This window comes from Spea bombifrons, chromosome 1 (genome assembly GCF_027358695.1).
Source record: "Spea bombifrons isolate aSpeBom1 chromosome 1, aSpeBom1.2.pri, whole genome shotgun sequence".
In the NCBI taxonomy this organism is placed as follows: domain Eukaryota; kingdom Metazoa; phylum Chordata; class Amphibia; order Anura; family Pelobatidae; genus Spea; species Spea bombifrons.
The window spans coordinates 114776007-114794141 of record NC_071087.1 but is presented as its reverse complement, the minus strand read 5'-3'; the positions used below and the strand labels follow the sequence as shown (position 1 = coordinate 114794141).

Sequence of the window (18135 nt, the reverse complement as noted above, 5' to 3'; positions counted from 1 at the left end):
CTGCAAAAGGAGGAAGGAGGAATTTGAGATTTTAGAGAATTGGACAGACTTTGTGGTTGGCTATAGACTCTTTAGCATGGATGAGCTGCACCTCAATGATGAGGGGGCTGCAGTACTGAGGGAGTAGATGGTTAAAGAGTTGGAGAAGATTTTGAATTAGAGCGTGGGGAGGTTGAATATAGCATTAAAGGGGTAGCTAGTCTAGGTTCAGGGTGGGTTACAGCTTTAAGAAGTTGATTGATACAGGAAAAGCTAAACCACAACATGTTGTGTCACATAGATTGAAAAATAGTAGCTTGGTAGTGATGTGTACAAATGCCTATAGGATCCCTGCACTTAAACCATTGGTAACAAATGATAATGTAGATTTAGTGGTTGCTGAGCCCTGGAACATTGAGCAACATGATTGTGTTGCCATACCAGGATACATGCTATACAGAAAGGCTAGAGATGGCAGAAAAGGCAGAGGAAACACTGAAGGCTGTCTATCTATATTGATGCCCACGTAGTCTGAATGGAACAGAGGGGGCCTTGACAGGGATGCAGAGCAGGGCTAGGTCAAGGGGTCAAAGAAATTTCAGCAGAGAGGGGGGAGGAAGTGAGGGGGGTATATAAGGTTGGGGCATAAGGGCGTTCTGGGTTTTTTTGTTGTGTTTGTTCCACCCTCCCTCCTTTTATTTTGTGATGTTTCATGTGGTTGTGTGACCTTGTTTACTAATTTTCTTTGTTTTGTTTCAGGATTTTGTCACACCCGGGGGGCGGTAGCTTGGCAGGTTGCCGGTGGGTGTTATGTGGTTATTGCCACTGGTGTTAAAGTGTCGGTGGGAGGTTCCTGGCTGGGCGGTTGCTGGAACCTCAGGTGGGGGAGGGGCATCATGGTACGCCCTCCCATAAAGTAATGCTTACGGTTCGGCCCGGGTTGGCCCTGGCAAGCTTAGGGGTGTTTTATTGTATTTGGGTCATTGCTGTGTTAATGCACCTTTTTTATGTTAACAGGTTGTGTGGCAATGACGTTAATAAATCGGCTGTGGCCTTTATTCATCCCACATTTGGTGTCTGTGTTTTTATTGGGGGGTTAACTAGGATGACATAGCCCGAGAGTCAAGGCTACCCCTGACAAGGCAACAGTCTATATTGTAAGACTAGATAGTAAGGTTGCAAGAGCAGGGTCCTCTTCTCCTTTGCACCAGTTTGTTATTGTATGTGTTTATAAATTGTTCTAATGAATGTAACACCACTGCGGAATCGGCCGGCACTTTATAAAAAATGTAATGTAAGGTATATTGGAGTGTGCTGCAGGATACAGACTTCACATAACAGACCGTGGAACAGATGGCATAAGTACTTCTGATAGGGGACCTTGGAACAGAGCTAGGAAAGTCCACTGACGAGACGCTGCAGCTGAAAAACCCACACAGACTGGAACTCGGTTGAAGCCCTCTGGCAGAGCACAAGGCTGGAGCTCCCCAGACAGGGCACATGGCTGGGAGACTGCAGGCAGGGCACTGGACTCACAGCACAGCACACAGTCAGACAAGCCAGGTGAACACCAGGAGATCAAGAAGGAGAGCCAAACCAGAAGCCAAGATTAAGACGAGCCAGGTCAAGATGGGTGGAATTCAACAGAACAATGCTAGAAACAGCACAGGTCTCAGAAGCAGAGAAACAGCAGAGCTGTATATACCACAATGCAAAGGCACAGCAGGTAATTAAGAAGGCACCGCAGGTAATTAAAGGCAGGGCTAAGACCCAGGTAACATGCCTCAGCTGACCAGAATAATAAATAACGGGCGCTCCTGAGATGGAAGGGTGGCCACTAGTGGCTGCAGCTAGTCATGACTGTCTAAAAAATAGACAAGATCCCAACATGCAGAGAGTAACCCTGACAGACAGCTGGAGAAAGGGACTTTGGAGAGAGTTTAGAGGTGGGCTACAAAAAAAAAGTTGTTTGCAAGAAATTATCAGGAAAGGCTAAGGGATCTCAATATGTATAGGCTGGAAATAAGAGATGCAATAGAAACATTTAACTAAGTACAAGAGGCAAGCTTATTTGAAAGGAGAAGCAATGTTAGAACATGAGGACATGTCTAAAACTAGAGGGACAAATGCTTAGAGGTAATGTAAGGAAGTTCTACTACTGTGGAGTAAAGTACATAAATGGAAAGGCCTACCAGCAGAACTGGTAGATGCAAATAAAACGGAGGAACATGCATGGGATAGACATAAAACTATCCTCACTATGAGACCAGACCAATAACTGATAGTATGAATCCCTTACATCAGGAGAAATGGTCAGATTGGATGGTCTGAATGGTTCTTATCTGTCATCAAATTCTATGTTTCTATGTTATAGGAACAACAGAGTCCGCACAAATCTTTCACTCTAACTATTGTCTTATGAAAATTGATAAGCTTCATGTTTGAAATATGCTATGCCTCTGATCTACCCTATAAGCTGCATTCTCTTTACTACAAATTTTATATTTTTTATATTTATTTTCTGTAGCAATTAAAATTAAATATGAAAATATTCATTAACAAAATACAAGTTTATTTATTATATATATAAAACTTAATGCAAATTAGACAAATATCAGACATACTATATTATCTCATTTAGATGTGCACTTTGTCTACTCAAAATCCTATTACCAAATCCTAGAGAGAAAAGGTGTTGTTGAGTCTTGGTCTAATAATTGAAACCGACCGTACTTACATTGTCTCTTAGAAAAGAGAATAAATAATCTCCAGATATAAGAAGTCCTCAAAGTAGGCGACATAAAGTCATCAACTGTCCTAAACCGCAAGCCACAACCTTACCTGAAGATGACATACTTTGGTTTGACCACTAGATGGCAGACATAAAACCTCATTAGACCTATTGAAAGTTTTTATTAGCAGTATTATTTTCTATGAATAAAATGACTTAAAAAATATTGCCGTACAAAAAACACACAGCTGCAAGTAAAAAATATCATAGAGAGTATAGGGTTGCCACCTGTTTGACCAAAATACATGGAACTTTGTTGGCTATTTTATCTCTAGTTTATAAATAAATATTTGCATTCTGTTATATGATTGTGTTGGTACATAGAGACCTCAGGTACATAGAGACCCCAGTCTGATTTCCGCTAACTAAATAAAAAAATATTTAATAAACAATGTAATAAGCAGGTGCCCAAACATCTGGTGCAAAAACAAACTGCACCAGTTGTGTAAAACCTGACACAAATAGCAGCCATGAATATTTCTCTAGCACAGTCCTACTAGGACAACTATTCAAGGAAGTTTCCGCACGCAATGAGAAACCAGGTAAGAACATAACGCTGTTTGATGCCTTTAGTCTAAAAGTTTTAAAAATAAAAACTATGTAGCACATAATAACCCATGCACTTAGCATGTAACTGTTCTTGAGACTTTTGCAAACATAATAAAGTTTTATTTTTTATCTTCTAGCCCGTAAAGGAAATCCTATGTCAAATTGCAAAAAAGCAGGTTATATTTTAAAATGCAACACTACTGAGGTTTTCACTGGACAAGTTTATTTGTTTATCAAATGGTATTTACTTAAACATCTGACCCAAATTGATGCATACATGCAACAACAAAAAAAAACAAAAAATGTACCTGAAAACTCGATGGGTTTGACCCTGAGTCTCAGGGTATAGCTCTGTTTCCCTGAATTCCTCTTTCCCTCCTATTGCCTGACCACTTAAGGCTGTCTGTGGCTAGCCATGCACCATGTAATGCTAGGCCTCCTCATGAAGCCACTCTCTCATATGAGCTTTGGATAGCCTACCCTGAAAAGTTCCTAGGTATGTATATAAAGCACTAGCACATTATACACCAATGTGAGTCACAAATTAAACAAGTGGACATGAGACAGTGGGGGTTATGCATAAAATATGATTCCAATGCAAAGTTTTAAACTTTGTCGCATGGCCATAGTAACCAAATGGATGTTCCAATAAGCAGAAACACATCGGTCAATGTGGTGATAAGACCAATATTCAAATGCCGCACCAGGATCACTCCTTGCACATAATCCGTCAATGTGTGTATGTAAGAAAAGCAATGGACTCGATACTGTGAGCAATATCCGTGTGTGTTAAAACCACAAACTAGAATCTGAAACGGAGAAAATATATATCCACTTTTCAATTTATGACCCTCGGCTGCGCATTTTCAAATATTCGTCATGGAAGATGGAGATGTAAATTATTCCTCTGATGTAGCGAGTTTTATTAAATGATTTATCTAACACTCTTGCTACAGATCAATAAGATTAATCAGACTGTGCGGATGGCACTGTTATCTGCTCTGTAACCTGCATATAGCAGCAAGTCCACAGCATTCTAATGGGAATCGGAATTAACAGCCTGCAGCTGAATACCCAATGCTAATAATGCCAACCACTTCTGAGCATGATCACAGACTTTACAAAGTGAGGATACTTACAGGCCATTTCAAACAGCTTATTTAAAGCACAAAATAGCAACAAATAAATGGGTCATACAGGGAGGAACAAGATAAGAGCACGCTGATTCACTGAGCCTGGTCTCGCATCTCTTGTGATCCTTAGTTAATGGGATTATCGGCAATGAAAAATGAAAGTAATTTTCATGTTTTACATGTCGTGGTCTAGCGGTATCAACATAGGTATGCGACCACATTTAATGGTGGCTGCTATCTGGTCAACTGCAAAACACGTAGCATAATATATTCAGTATTTGACAGTATTGTGGTTTTAATTAATACTGCAATTATTGGAAAGGCAAAAGTTCTTTCGGATGGAGCGTGTTAGAAAACAGGCACGTTTAAGTATTTGACAAAGTGCCCTTGTCAGAGTGAAAGTATCTGATGGAACCTTAGTCCTCACTCTGATTAATTACATCAATATCATATAGCAACTGCATGAAATCTCTGTAAGTACTCTGATTACTGGCCTGGGACATGTAATCTAGAATGGAGCTTTCAGTCTTGAATCTGTAATTGTCCTCTTTTTATCTCTATCAACTAAAAGACTGAGGATCGCCAATTCTGAGATCTTTAAGGTGGGTTTTTTTTTCTTTAATCACAGTATTGGGCCAAAATAACTTTTGGATTGTAACTTTGCAAATTTCTGTATATTTCAAGTGACTTCATCCTCATCCGTTTAAATTTAGTATCTCTAATAAAGATGCTTATACGGAGCCTGCAGGGAGCTATGAAAAAATAGCACATTATACTCTGACACTGACATGCTATGTAAACAGCTACCCCCGGGTGCTATTAAAGAGTTAATAGGAATGACAAGGAAATAAAATTGTTATACTTGTTGAGGTCTCAATATGATAAACACTTGTTAAACACAGTTATGTAAAACAAAATGGAAACTTGTAATGTAATATGAGTATTAGTTCTAAACATTAAAGCATCAGTTTTATGCTTCCAATAGCCGTGAGGACAGTTTCATCCTTTATAGTAAGGTACTGAGCGTATGTAAAAGCATACCCCTAATACCTCAGGTGTTCAAATCGGGACACCTTTGTTGGGGATGGTCAGGCTGGATCCAGAAGTGGGCATGGTCACCTCCACACCTTCCCGTTATAGCCACCCCATGGCTCTAGGGATCTGCAAAGCTTGGACAGCAGGGTATCCACTAGGGACAGTGCCCAAAAAACCAGGATTGTCCCTCAAAAAACTGTTGGAACATATGGTAAAAGAGGTGGATGCAGGGTCACATAACCAGAGCGTGTTGGGATATCAATACTGTGCTGTTGGTTGGCCAAGAATTGGAAAACCAAAAGTTATATTTTCCATCTCCCGTTTCCCCTTTGTTTTCTTTAGTGTTCTAGTACAAGGTGGTTACTAAAGAGTCGTTATCTTATTTTTAAAGACATATTATTTATGCCATATTATATATAATTATTTTATGATTTATTTAGACATTATAGACACTTGCAAAACAAAAACAGCTATGTTTATATATTCAGTGCACTTACTGATGTACATACTCTATACCCACAAGTGTCCTTAACATTTTAAGTTTAAGATCAAGTTTTATGTGCTTATAGTCCTAGAGCATTTCGTAACGTATACAGTGATGTTATTGCTATTTGCTATTTAAACATCCTTTTGTACTTCAAACAAATGAAGTGCTTTTACCAACCAAGCCACTCTCACAGTGCTGTGTTGTCTACTGCTCTGCACTTGAAACCTATCTTGACAAATGATGAACAATTTATGGATACTAAAGCTGGTATTCTACCTAACACCCATATGTATGTTATTTCATACTTTATTGCTTTATGCTTCATAAACTGTGAGAAAAGGACATTCATCGTGCTGGAGATCTTGTCTTTTTTCCTTGCCACATACACAGCCCTCTCATTCCTACATGGCTGTTTTGTGTTATTTATTGAACAATAATCTTTCCTCCTACCCAATCTCCTCATTTCTCAAAGTGGTTTATTGAGCCTTTAGCATCTGAGCATCAATCACTGGAATACTCAGAATTACAGGTTAAGAACTATTAAAAGGGCACCTCAAAGTCAATTGGGCCTGCTGCCATTTCAAGCAGGGACGTATTGAACTTTGTCTCTGCGATCCATAGGTCCTGTGTTTAATTTTGATGGTTTAGCAAAGGGCAGGTAACTTGGAATAGAAATAAGCTGGAGACCTTGCTGTGACTTTCCAGTCTAATCATATTGAATATAATAACACTGTTTGAAGGTAAACCTATTAGATAGAACGTGAAATGCCTGTCAGATGGATTATATTATGATTAAAAGTTTTCTTATGAGTACAACGCAAACACATTTTGTTTAATACAAATTAAAGGGGAGGTATCAAGCCAATGGTTGGATGAAGGGACATATGCCACTGGGTCAGGGCAAAGGCAGCACTAATAATAAACATGGCTTTGGCTACGTGAAGTTAATTTTTTATCCAGTGGAAAATCATTACGTTCAATTTGGGCTATAGACTTCTTCAAATCTTTACGTTGGGTATATTGGTAGTAGCAGAATTATGATTGACCTGTCGTGCCGTGTAGGGGTTAGGATAGCAGATGCAAAGACATAGGGAAAATTCCTTTACACATCTCGTCCACCACTGCTGGCCACTCAGATGTCTTAGCCCAGAATACACCTTCCATGTTTGACTATCTTGTCTGTTCCTGCATGGAATTTTAATGAATTTAGTGCTTAAAAATAAATAAGACACGAGAATATAAGGCAATAAACAAAAAAATGCTTTATTCTTTTTTTTAAATGGTACTCCATGAGCTTAAGGTTAAAAGGCCACAGTGATGCTTAGATGTGAATGAGGGTTACTGTTGAATTCTGCGGATGGATTGAATCTGAAAGGTTTGTGCATGGGATCCCCACTCTCTCCAGTGCTTGTATTCTCCTGAGTGACGGTCACATTCCATGATATACTGGAATCCACGGTAGCCAGGATACTGGTAGCACACCCAGCTGGTGATAAAGAAAAATGACACTCGTGGATATTTCAATGGACGGTATAAGCATGACTTGAAAGTGTGTGTCTGCATTTCTTTTTAATTCTTTGCTAAAATATGGATTGTAGCTATGCAGAGTAAATTAATACATTGAAAAATACTTTGACAAGAAGTCACAATACCTCTGAGTCACTTATAGTGAAGGCTTTACCACATTTTGAGTCTGGTCATATACAGTTAAGATAATTTATCATATATCATTTAAAATACAATGAACTAAAATTGTATGGTTTTTTTTTTAGCAAATAACTGGTTCAACCTGGTTTCTAAAGAAAGGATAAGTGTAGCCATATTCATAGAGGTCATATAATAATTGAGTTATCCCTTCACACATATCCTGCCATGTGATATACTGGTAATTAGCACCAGTCAGCTCCATATAAGTGTTCCATATCTAATGAGAACGTGTTTTTATTGAATTCAATGGGAATGCTTTGCTTCCACTGAATGGCTGCAATGGTGGAGTGAAACGAGGGGCCACACAGGAGACTGTGTGCTGCAGCTTCTCCATAAGGTACATATTTGCAGGTTTAAAGAATCCATATACTTACAAAGTACGTTTTGTTTTGTTTAAGGAGGCTGTCTATGACACTGGAGAATTAATGTGGCTAGTCCTATATTTGTAGAACATATATGGGATTACCAAGTTACATGTTGAGCCCACAATGGCTGTGTGTCCTGAGTTCTTCATGGTGTATAGTGAAGCCCTGTGTTTTGTGAACACACTGCTGTGCGTAGAAGTAACAAAGCACCATAACTTACGCGCCAGAATGAACACGGAAGGAGCCAACTTCATTGTTACACCATCCCATGGCCTGAAGTGAAGGATAGTCATCACTCAGCTCTCCTTTCCTGCCCAGGAAGTTCTCCCTCTCAAAGATGGTCATTTTACAGTCACGGTGGTTCTACAAAATACATAATTATTTACTTGTAGACAGAGCCTGAGAGTTCTAAACAATGGTCAAAATAAAGCTTTCCAACATCCAACAGAACTGAAAGAAAGCTATCACCCTGTGTAAATTTAATATGATATATGTGTTCTTTGTAATTCTGTGTGATAAGTAGATCAACATAATTAAAATGCTGAATAAACTTTACAGTGCAGTGAAATAATTCCATTTACCACTCCTTAAATAGATAAGTTTTTATGCATGTGCATAAGGACAAGAAACTATTGTACACTGTCGGTTCTATCATGGCCAAAATAATCTAAGTATTGATGAGTATGAAAGTAGGTGGAAAGTGGCATATTACATTACACCCCCGAAATGATACATACGTTGTGATGTCACAACGCTCATGACCTTAAGGTAGGAAAAACCTCATACTTTAACCAGCCTAAACAAATGTAATGCACTTTCAAAGTGTTGTGATATTCAGACCCCATTGTGGTGTGTGTGAAATGTATGAGTTTGCGTAGCTTAAATCAATTACAGGCATCCTATAGATCCCAATAAAGCAAGTGTGAGATACACTTACAGCACAGGCAATTGGCCGGAAGGAAGTCATTCTCTCCACATGGTAAGCATTGCTGCCACTCCAGGCTTCCCAGCGGGGGTACTCTCCTCTTTCCAGCACAAACTGCTGACCCTGGAATCCTAAATGTTCGTAGCCAACCCAGCTGCAGGAAAATATTATGGGTGCTTTAAGATACGCAGGTAATAAATAGGTATAGTGCTTATGCCACTGACATGTTTTAATACAGAATTCTATGTATCTTGTTTATTAATTTAAGGGAAGATGTCACTTTAGGGATAATGGAGGTACCTATTCTGCCTGACACAACATCACTGTATCCTAGGGTATGTAGATTTGTATCAGGATCAGTACCTCATGTGGATAACATCTATTGTACAAACACAAATGAAACTGTAGCAGCTAATGGGTTTGTCTAGTCTGGGGGTTTGCAGATCAGTGACTTAATTATCATACCGGAAACCAAGTGCTCTCTTGGGGTGTGACTTTGTGTCGGGGTATGCCTTGGCCTAGACAGCCTTTAGTGAGAGGGAAGTGGACAGGGAGTGGGCATAGCCAAACACCTACTCTACCCAAAGAAATTGACCAAGAGACCTGGGCTTAACCTGGAGACTCTGGTCAATGGCCAACCTTAGTGAGTTTCTCCCAAAAGAAGGGCTCAGCTGGGGTATGGCTGTCTAAGTGAAAGAAGAAATTGACCAAGAGGCTTGGGTTTTACCTGGAGACTTTGAGGCTAGAGAGTTTCAGGTATGTTCATTATGCACTATCCAGGATAAACCCAAGTGAGCTTCTCCAGCAAAAGATGCTCATATGGTCCTGCACCTTTGGCATGGGGAGATTTCAGAGGTTTTTAGAGAAACTCACTCCCAGTTTAGTTAATAAATGCTGCATATTTTAGAAAATCAACTAGCTGGAAGTAGGGAAAATTAGAACCATTAGTTTTTCTATATGAATAATGATTTTAAAACAAAGGATGATAGCATCACATCTACCTTACTCTGATAACTCTGCTGTGTTACAATATAGAAACATCACTGACTGGAAACCTGTTGGTTTTGGTTGATGATGTAATGTGTTTTTGTTCACCAAACTGTTATTTTTATTTTTTTTAGCAGAGTGCTGTGCATTTCACAATAATAGTACTCACCCCCCACTCTCTATTTTGAAAGATCGAACAGTTTCAAATCCATACTCCATGATGTTGTAGCATTCGGAGGTAAATTCATGTCGTCTCCCCTGGAAACATTCCTCATCCCAGACAATGATCTGTAGGCAGGGGAGCAAACACTAAGTGACTTTTAACAGTGAAGGCAGATCTGGTAACGGCTGAAGTGAAAGAGGTTCACATTGTACAAGCAATTGAAAACTTCCCACAAAATTCTGTAGAAACATAGTGATGGCAGATAAGGACATCTCCTCTCTCTCTCTCTCGCTCTCACATCTTTCCCCTAAGCTGTACATATTGAGATCATTTAGACTTTCCTTTTATTTTTGTATCCCGCAAAACCATTCACCATGGAACAATTCAACAATGAATGAAAACATAAGAACAACATTTCTATAAGAAAAAACTATATTCCCCCCCCCAAACAAAATGTAAGCCAGAGCTATAAATTCAATCATCAGGCTACAAAAAACCTGTGTTAATAGTACACATCTTTGATTTGTGTGTAAATGAATGCTAATAGCAGAACTTGCCATAGATCGTGCCTAAGCTGTAGGCACACTCTAAATAATGGATATCTAATCTGTAAAGAAGATTTAATGGACGAGTTTGCAGCAGAGTCAGCTCCCGACTTAACTATACATTATGAATGGCCATACCATGTTTCACGTACTTCTTCGTGCTTGGTCTCCATGGTCAACTGTAGGCACCTGTTCCTAATATATATATATATAAAATAATAGTCATATGAAAGTCAGTAAGTAAAGGAATTCATTACCTTCCAGTGGCCAGCAAATTTAGTACAATGTTGACTCATGTTGGCTCTGTCATGCATGGAAAAAAGAGAAATATATATATATTTAGAAAGGCAAAGTAGGTCTAGGCTTTTATCTGGTTGCACATATCTTTCTGTTCACAATAGATGGCGTGATTTGTAAAAACAAAAAACAAAAAAAAACATAGAAAGAATTAGCAGAATATATGTGAAATCCCAAAATATACAGTTCCCGGAATAAAGATCATAGAACCGAAGCTATAATCATACCACTTTATCTGTTAAGATTTGCATATATCTTTACAATGTGTATATGTATCAAATACCGTATGTGTACCTGTTACACAATATTATATATAGTGCCAAACTAGAAATGAGTACAAGTTCTTAGATTCTGTTTGCTAAGGGTGTCACTTTAAAAGTAATGTCACGGCGTGGCTCTTGAAAACTCATTTATGTGATTTAATGAATAAAAGTCTCTTGTTTGTCTAGTGTCTTACGAGAGTGCTCAGTTAATGCTGCTGGTATTGGAAAGTTTTCAGAGGGTATCCCGGATGACTGCTCTAAAGGGCCCTGCTGATGTGCCAATCTCTGCATTAGGCAATCAATCTGGCACAGAAAATGCTGCTTGTGTCCTTGTACAAGTAAACCTTAGATGTTTCTTTTTCAGTTAAGCACAACTTTTGTCCTGTCCTAGAATTAATGTAGTAGAAAGGTATGTGACTGTTTCTATTAAGGCCCAACACCTGACATCACCTTTAATACTAGGCAGAAAAATATTATTTCAAAAGCACCCCTGCATTGTGCAATGGACCCAGGGATTTGCAATCTATAGTTTTAGGATACAAATTTAGTTTCACTAAATCACTGTTTTTATAACAAGAATAGTATATGACCTACAGTCTGCATTTTTATCTTTTGGTCTAATGGCATGAAATTATTTTATTTATAGCCTTATTTGGGCACAATAACATAGATGCTTTAATTTTTTCACCATATTCTTTTTTAGTTTGACACATTATGAAGCATACATGGCACTGACATACGATAAAGATGGTGCTAGTGAATACAGCAATATGCGGCATCCTTCAATATTGGTGTTTTAGAAGCTGAGCTATAAAAGAAGATTATTCGTCCCATCAATCCAGACCTGGGATGCCAGTGAATTACTGGCATAAACAGAAGCTCTCCACCTGTCTGCATGTCCTCCCAGCCGGAAGGAGACATCTCCCAAGGACCACCGGGGCCACTTACACCATCACAAGCATTCCTATCACTAAAAACAGTCCTGCATGTGTAAACCAAGTGGTTTACAGACTAAATAGACATGTTAATCCAGATAGAGAGCTCACAGAGGTTATCATGTAATATATGGTATTGTTTGAGGTTGAATAATCTAGAATTAACAGTAATGTTAGAGGAAGTCCAGAACCGCTTTATGGTTTATCAGGCTATTTAAGTATATGCAAACACAGTATAGGTACATTTGAAGAACTGAGCATATCAAGAGCCAGATTCAATGACCTTCTAAACCCTAGTTGAACGTTGAACGGCACAATAACGTGTACATTTTCTGCAGACCCCATTGAATCTCTTAAGTGCATAAGCTTCCATTGCCTTTTACTATAGCATTTTTAGTGGTTCTGGTAGCTTCTGCCATTGAGGATTTTATTCTAGACATTTATAGAGAGGTCTATTAAGTTAATGATAACTTAATGCACTAGGAACCACAACTTGCATTGTGGATGACATTAAATAAAGCATAATGCCCCCTTCCTTACTTTTTAAGGTTCTTTTTTGTTATTATTATAATTACAATTAACCAGATGATTGCTATTTTGAAAAGAAGGTAAGGTATCTGTTCAGTGTGCTTCTAATCGTACATTTTAATGAAGACAAAGATAAAATGTAGTAGTGCTTAAATAACAAATGTAATGAAGCAGTAAGGACAAAAAGCAGCAGAGCCAAATGTTTTATTGTTTCTGCTATGCACATTTTATAGAACTGTACTTAATGTTTGGTGCATAGAGAACTATTTGTATAATTTGCTATCTGCTCTCTTGCGCTGACCCCACTCTTCCCACAAACAGTAAATGGAATTGACACGCATCTTGTCGACAGCACAGTTTGCAAACGCTGAAATATCTCACAGTAGTTAATCTAGATATGAATTGTTTAATGCAAATGGCCTTCCCAGTGTACTCAGACACCTACGGCTTCATACCACGGACGTCATTTGCACTGACTCACCCCCATTGACATTTGGCTTGAACTTATTTCGCACATTTAAAGAGACGTTTGAAACAAGCCACTGGATGATTAAAGCATATGTGAAAAATGAACAATGAATAAATTAATCATCATCACGGATATTGTTAAAATTGTGCATTTAAAATTGTGCAGCAGGGAACATTAAATATATATATATATATATATATATATATATATATATATATACGTATACTTCCTATCAAATTAATATATATATATATATATATAATAGGAATTATGTCTTTGTGTCTCTGACATTAATGCTGTCATCCCTTCTAACGCTACTCTAAACTATATGTACAGCATGTCAACCATCAATACCGGTTCGTGTGTCTCTGTTACATCTTTGTGCTGAGGTAGAGATAGACGGCACATAAAATATTTCCAATAACAGCTCTATTAAGAAAAAACAGTGGCATTTGGCATCTAACCAGTATTTTGCTGACAGGGCTGTATAATATAAACTTACCAAACATAGCAACCCTATGAAAATATCATGGCCAATATTTTTTTTTCTGGAATGTCCTGTTCTGTTTTGTACACATTACCCTATTATAATATCAATACTACAGTATTTTGTTGGAAAACAGTTGATGGCCATCAACTTCTGCTCGAGCAATGGTCGGTATCGGCCAATATTAGATTGGTAATTATCTCTTAAAGTTATTATATGTGTTTCTATATCAGCATGCAACAGATGTAGACTATAAAGCCATCTTTAGCTTGGTCAAAATGGTGCAGGAGAATTTAATTGGTTCCTAAAAGTGATTGCTTCAGTTTTACTTAGGAAAAGAGGGCCCCCTTCATGTAATACTAAATGGAAAACATTGGTTGTATCTACCATTCCACTAGATTATATGTAATATACAATACAGTTCTCATACCAGCCGTAAAGGCCAAAATTACTAAACCTGCACATTTTATTACTTTTACAGTAAACTGAAGCGTTTTATCCCAGAAACCAGCTATATTAAAAAGAAAATCTATATTTTCTGGATCTTGAAACTAGTTTCTCAAGTAAGGCAGAACACATTTTTAATTTCAATCTCAGATTACATTTTCAAGTACATTGCTTACTAATGTTATGCAAGTAATCCCACTACAAGCACTGCACGGATTCTGACTACGGTTATAAAATTAGAGAGAAACTAATATATTTTAAGCCGTTGACAGATCTGTTGCTGAAAGTACATTCTGTCATCTGTACTAGAACAAATTTGGCTATTCTTCATGTCAAAATGTTTGTCTCAATGCTGTAATTTGACTGGCTTGAGAACGTGATTGATATGTCAATGCTTTTCTCCTTGAGAAATATGCTGGATAAGAATACAGTTTAACATAGTGTCTGGTATCACGGTTTAATAGTCTCTCTCTTGTCCAAGAATGCATTGTAGAACACTGTCGGAAAAAGGTAAGAAACCGGAGTTTCCAGGATGGCTGTAATAAATTCGGGAAGCAATTTATCAACATAGAATTATTATATCTTTAAGTCTGCAGCAAGGAGAATATTATTTAAATGTTAACATAGTTATACTAATTAATAGAAGTCTGACACTAAGATATTTATTTTGTTATTTATTCCATTTACATTTAATGTAAACATGGTTAAATTATGACGCTTACTGTTTGCAAGCAACAATTTTATCCCTATTGGAACACAATAACGTCATCTATAGCAATTGCAGACTGTTGCATATTTTATATTTAACTTCAGCTTCAGTGAGCTGATGTGTTATGATACTGTTAACAATCATTGTTGCGTTATGTATCTATCATTTTCAAAATGATATTGTTTAAATGTTAGTAAAATATGGCTTTATTTTAGAGATAAAATATACATTGGCATCTACAGCTGAATAATCTCAACGTCCTGAAAAAAAATGTTCATGCCTGTATAATTACTGAAAACAGCACGCAAGGCATATAAGATCCAGTAAGTGGTTGTTTAAATAAATTATTAAGTTTACTGCTTACTAAATAAAATGGAGCATCATTTTCAAGTTACTGAAAGAGGCACAATAAAATAATATAGAAATATTTGGTCTCAATGCCTTTTACACCTAATAAATATACATGTGCGTTCCAGTCCCATCAATAAGTGGCATTTGAGAGTCACGGTGGGGTCATATTGAGACGAGAGCTGGTTGTGTTACAGTTCTTACCTTACCGAGAAAAAGCAGCCAAGAGTCCAATGGAGGCAACACACCAAATGGTCATTGTGTTGGGGTTTATATAGCCTGCTGATCAAGTCACAGAGTGGCAGAGGGAGCTTTAGTGAAAGCCCTATGTCAGCAGATACAATGAGGCCTCATTCGGGAGTTCTGTAGTCCACACAATGGTTTTAATCTATAGAGGAGCTGCTAATGTATAGAAATGCGAACACATCAACTTTAAATATTAACACTCAATATATTTTTGTTGGCATATAACTTATGTCATGACAATAATGAACTGCATGTAATATATCTTCATCACACAGGAGTCACATTGCCTGGTGCACCAAATTTTGCTTAAAATAGGCAATTGGTTTCTTATTAAAAATGAGTGTCAGAACAAGATAATTCTCAATGACAAAATCAGGAATACAATTAATATAATTAATCACTTTCAGCTGGAAAAATGTTTGCATTAAGCAATTATTAGCAGCGAGCGTTCAATCGCTGTAATTTGAGTCAAGTTACTATCTCGCCCAGTGCCGCAGAAATAAATTACACGTTTAATGGAACAGGAACACATTGCTGTGAAAAAAACACTAAAGTTCAGACCCTAAGGTGAATTCACGACTAACCTGTGAATTAGGTGAATTGATCATTTCAGCTTCACGACTTCACTTTATATTAAGAAGGGCCAACCGTTGTGAGCTTCTGCAGAATAAGCCGAGCTGGTCGACATAATGCATGGATATTTTGGGGAGATTTATTGAATGGCATTTATTCCTGCTAGAGAGGCTCACCACAGTTAGACCAAAAAATGCGTAGTGAGGTAAGGGCCCCACTGGGTGCCGTTTGCATTTAAATGGACGGATTGGTTGCAGTTTGTAGAGAATTTACTCTCAAAGAGTTCTGCTACATCAAAGTTCTTCCATCAAATTATCTAGATTTAGCATGTCCCAAGACAACGTAATTGTGTAGTTTAACACTAATAAACAGAGCCATTCTGTAAACATTTTAGAGAAAGCCTTCCATCTCACAAGTTGATATCCATTAAATGCTTCTAATGTTTTGATATTTTTTAATAAATAGCTTTTATTTTTTTATTGTATTTTATTATTGTAGAAATGCTGATTTTACAGATTTGGGCTTGTATGCCTTATCTAAAACTGCAAGTTGTTTCATGGAAATAAAAATAACCAGTCTTAATTCACAGTGAGGTTTATTCAAAAAGGAGGACGTTAACAAGAAAGTGTTGAAATGGCCCTGTATAATACATAGTTCATTAAGTGAGGGGATTTTCAAAAACCTTCATAGGTTGAACAACCATATTTGCTCAATTATAAGACAAGGTTTTTTCAGAGCAAATGCTCTGAAAAATTCCCCTCATCTTATATTCGAGGTCGTTTTATAATCTGACCTCAAACAGAGGTCTGACTACAAGACTAAGATCCAGATCCCCCTCAGCGCTGCGGGGGACCTGGATCCTCCTCTCTGGCGGCTGGTGGACGTCTGTGTGATGCTGCCTGGCTTGACATGGCCCTCCGGCACTCCGTCATAGAAGCCCTGGAGGAAGAGCCGGGCAGCAGCAGAGGTTGTCTCCCCGCATCGCACAGATGTCCACCGGCTGCCCCCACTAGGCATCAGGGAGTCTGGAGCACGGGGGCCAAGTCTGAAGATGCATTGGTAAGTCTGGGGGGGGCAGAGTGGCATATCAGGGGTATAAGGCATATCTGGGGACAGAGTGGCAAGCCTGGGGCAGATGTGCATAACTGGTTGGCAAATAAAAGGAAATATAAACAAGAAAAGGCCCCTTGGAATTAGCATAGCTGAATGGGCAGGGAACATATGTGCTCTGTGATTTGGGTATGTAAATTTGGGGGGGGTCGCAAGGGGATATAGGGTGCCATTTGGGTGACCCCGGTTAGTGCCACTTTTGGAGCAACAGCTGACAGCACTTACCTGCTTCCCACCCTTACTCCCTGTTTTTTAGGTACTAACTTTGTTTTCTTTATTTTCACGGCAGATGGGTAGTGTGTCCTTGCTGGTCTGGGTTTGTAAGCTACAGAGTTTTGGATGCTGGTGTGAAGGAAGGCGAGTTGGGCTCAATCCTCCCCTGACCTCTGATGTGTTATGGATGTAGTAGCAATATCAGCCTAGCATAAGCATTCCCATTTGTGACTATGACAATTTCTAACAGAGATAATTTGCATAATAACAAAGCTCATCCAGATGAGGGTCACTTGCCTTTCCTGCCGCTTAAGAGTAAAATGTACAACCACATGTATGTCATTTGCAGCCCTCTGGCCTTAAAGAGCAAGTCCCGCTTTCCTTCCCAGTGCGAACTTGGACTAGTAGTTGTTTCTTCTCCCTACATTATTTTCAGTTTTTATATAAAAAAATTATATTATATAAATATATTATAATTTGTCTTATGCTGGTATCAGACTAATTCTAATCCATTTCATTATGATGTTCATTTATATTAAAAATATTAAGGAGGGGTAATATTATATATTACTTGCAGTGTGATGCCAAATGCATATTTTAAGATAATGTGTAGCACATTTGGCTTTCATGCATTAAAGAGTTAACTGATTAAAAAAAAACATGCTTTTTTTACAGTTGGTTCAACACAACATGCCAAGTTCAAACCTCGCTGCTAAATGTTTACCTCCCATGGGCTCCTCTCTTATGTGCTGTATAAACATTTGCTTCATGCTTGAGAACCTTTATGTCTAAGTGCTCAGCATATCTTCAGCTCCCTATCATGAGGGATGCTAATGAACTGTTA

At 38.1% G+C, this 18135-nt stretch overlaps 1 protein-coding gene across 2 annotated transcripts; it reads right to left on the bottom strand.

Annotated features, from left to right (window-relative positions):
• Nucleotides 1-7213: 7213 nt before the first annotated feature.
• Nucleotides 7214-15396, bottom strand: CRYBA4 (crystallin beta A4). Of its 2 annotated transcripts, none has more exons than XM_053469569.1 (6): nucleotides 15359-15396; nucleotides 10924-10969; nucleotides 10128-10246; nucleotides 8984-9125; nucleotides 8267-8409; nucleotides 7214-7460 (listed from the first exon to the last, which is right to left on the bottom strand). In XM_053469569.1, exons 2-6 carry the CDS (start codon nucleotides 10960-10962, stop codon nucleotides 7313-7315), a joined length of 591 nt encoding a protein of 196 aa, XP_053325544.1. In that variant the 5' UTR covers nucleotides 10963-10969; nucleotides 15359-15396; the 3' UTR covers nucleotides 7214-7312. The 2 variants fall into 2 exon arrangements, with proteins under 2 accessions (XP_053325544.1, XP_053325535.1); XM_053469560.1 differs by having other exon boundaries at nucleotides 15354-15382.
• Between the last annotated feature and the right edge of the window lie 2739 nt (nucleotides 15397-18135).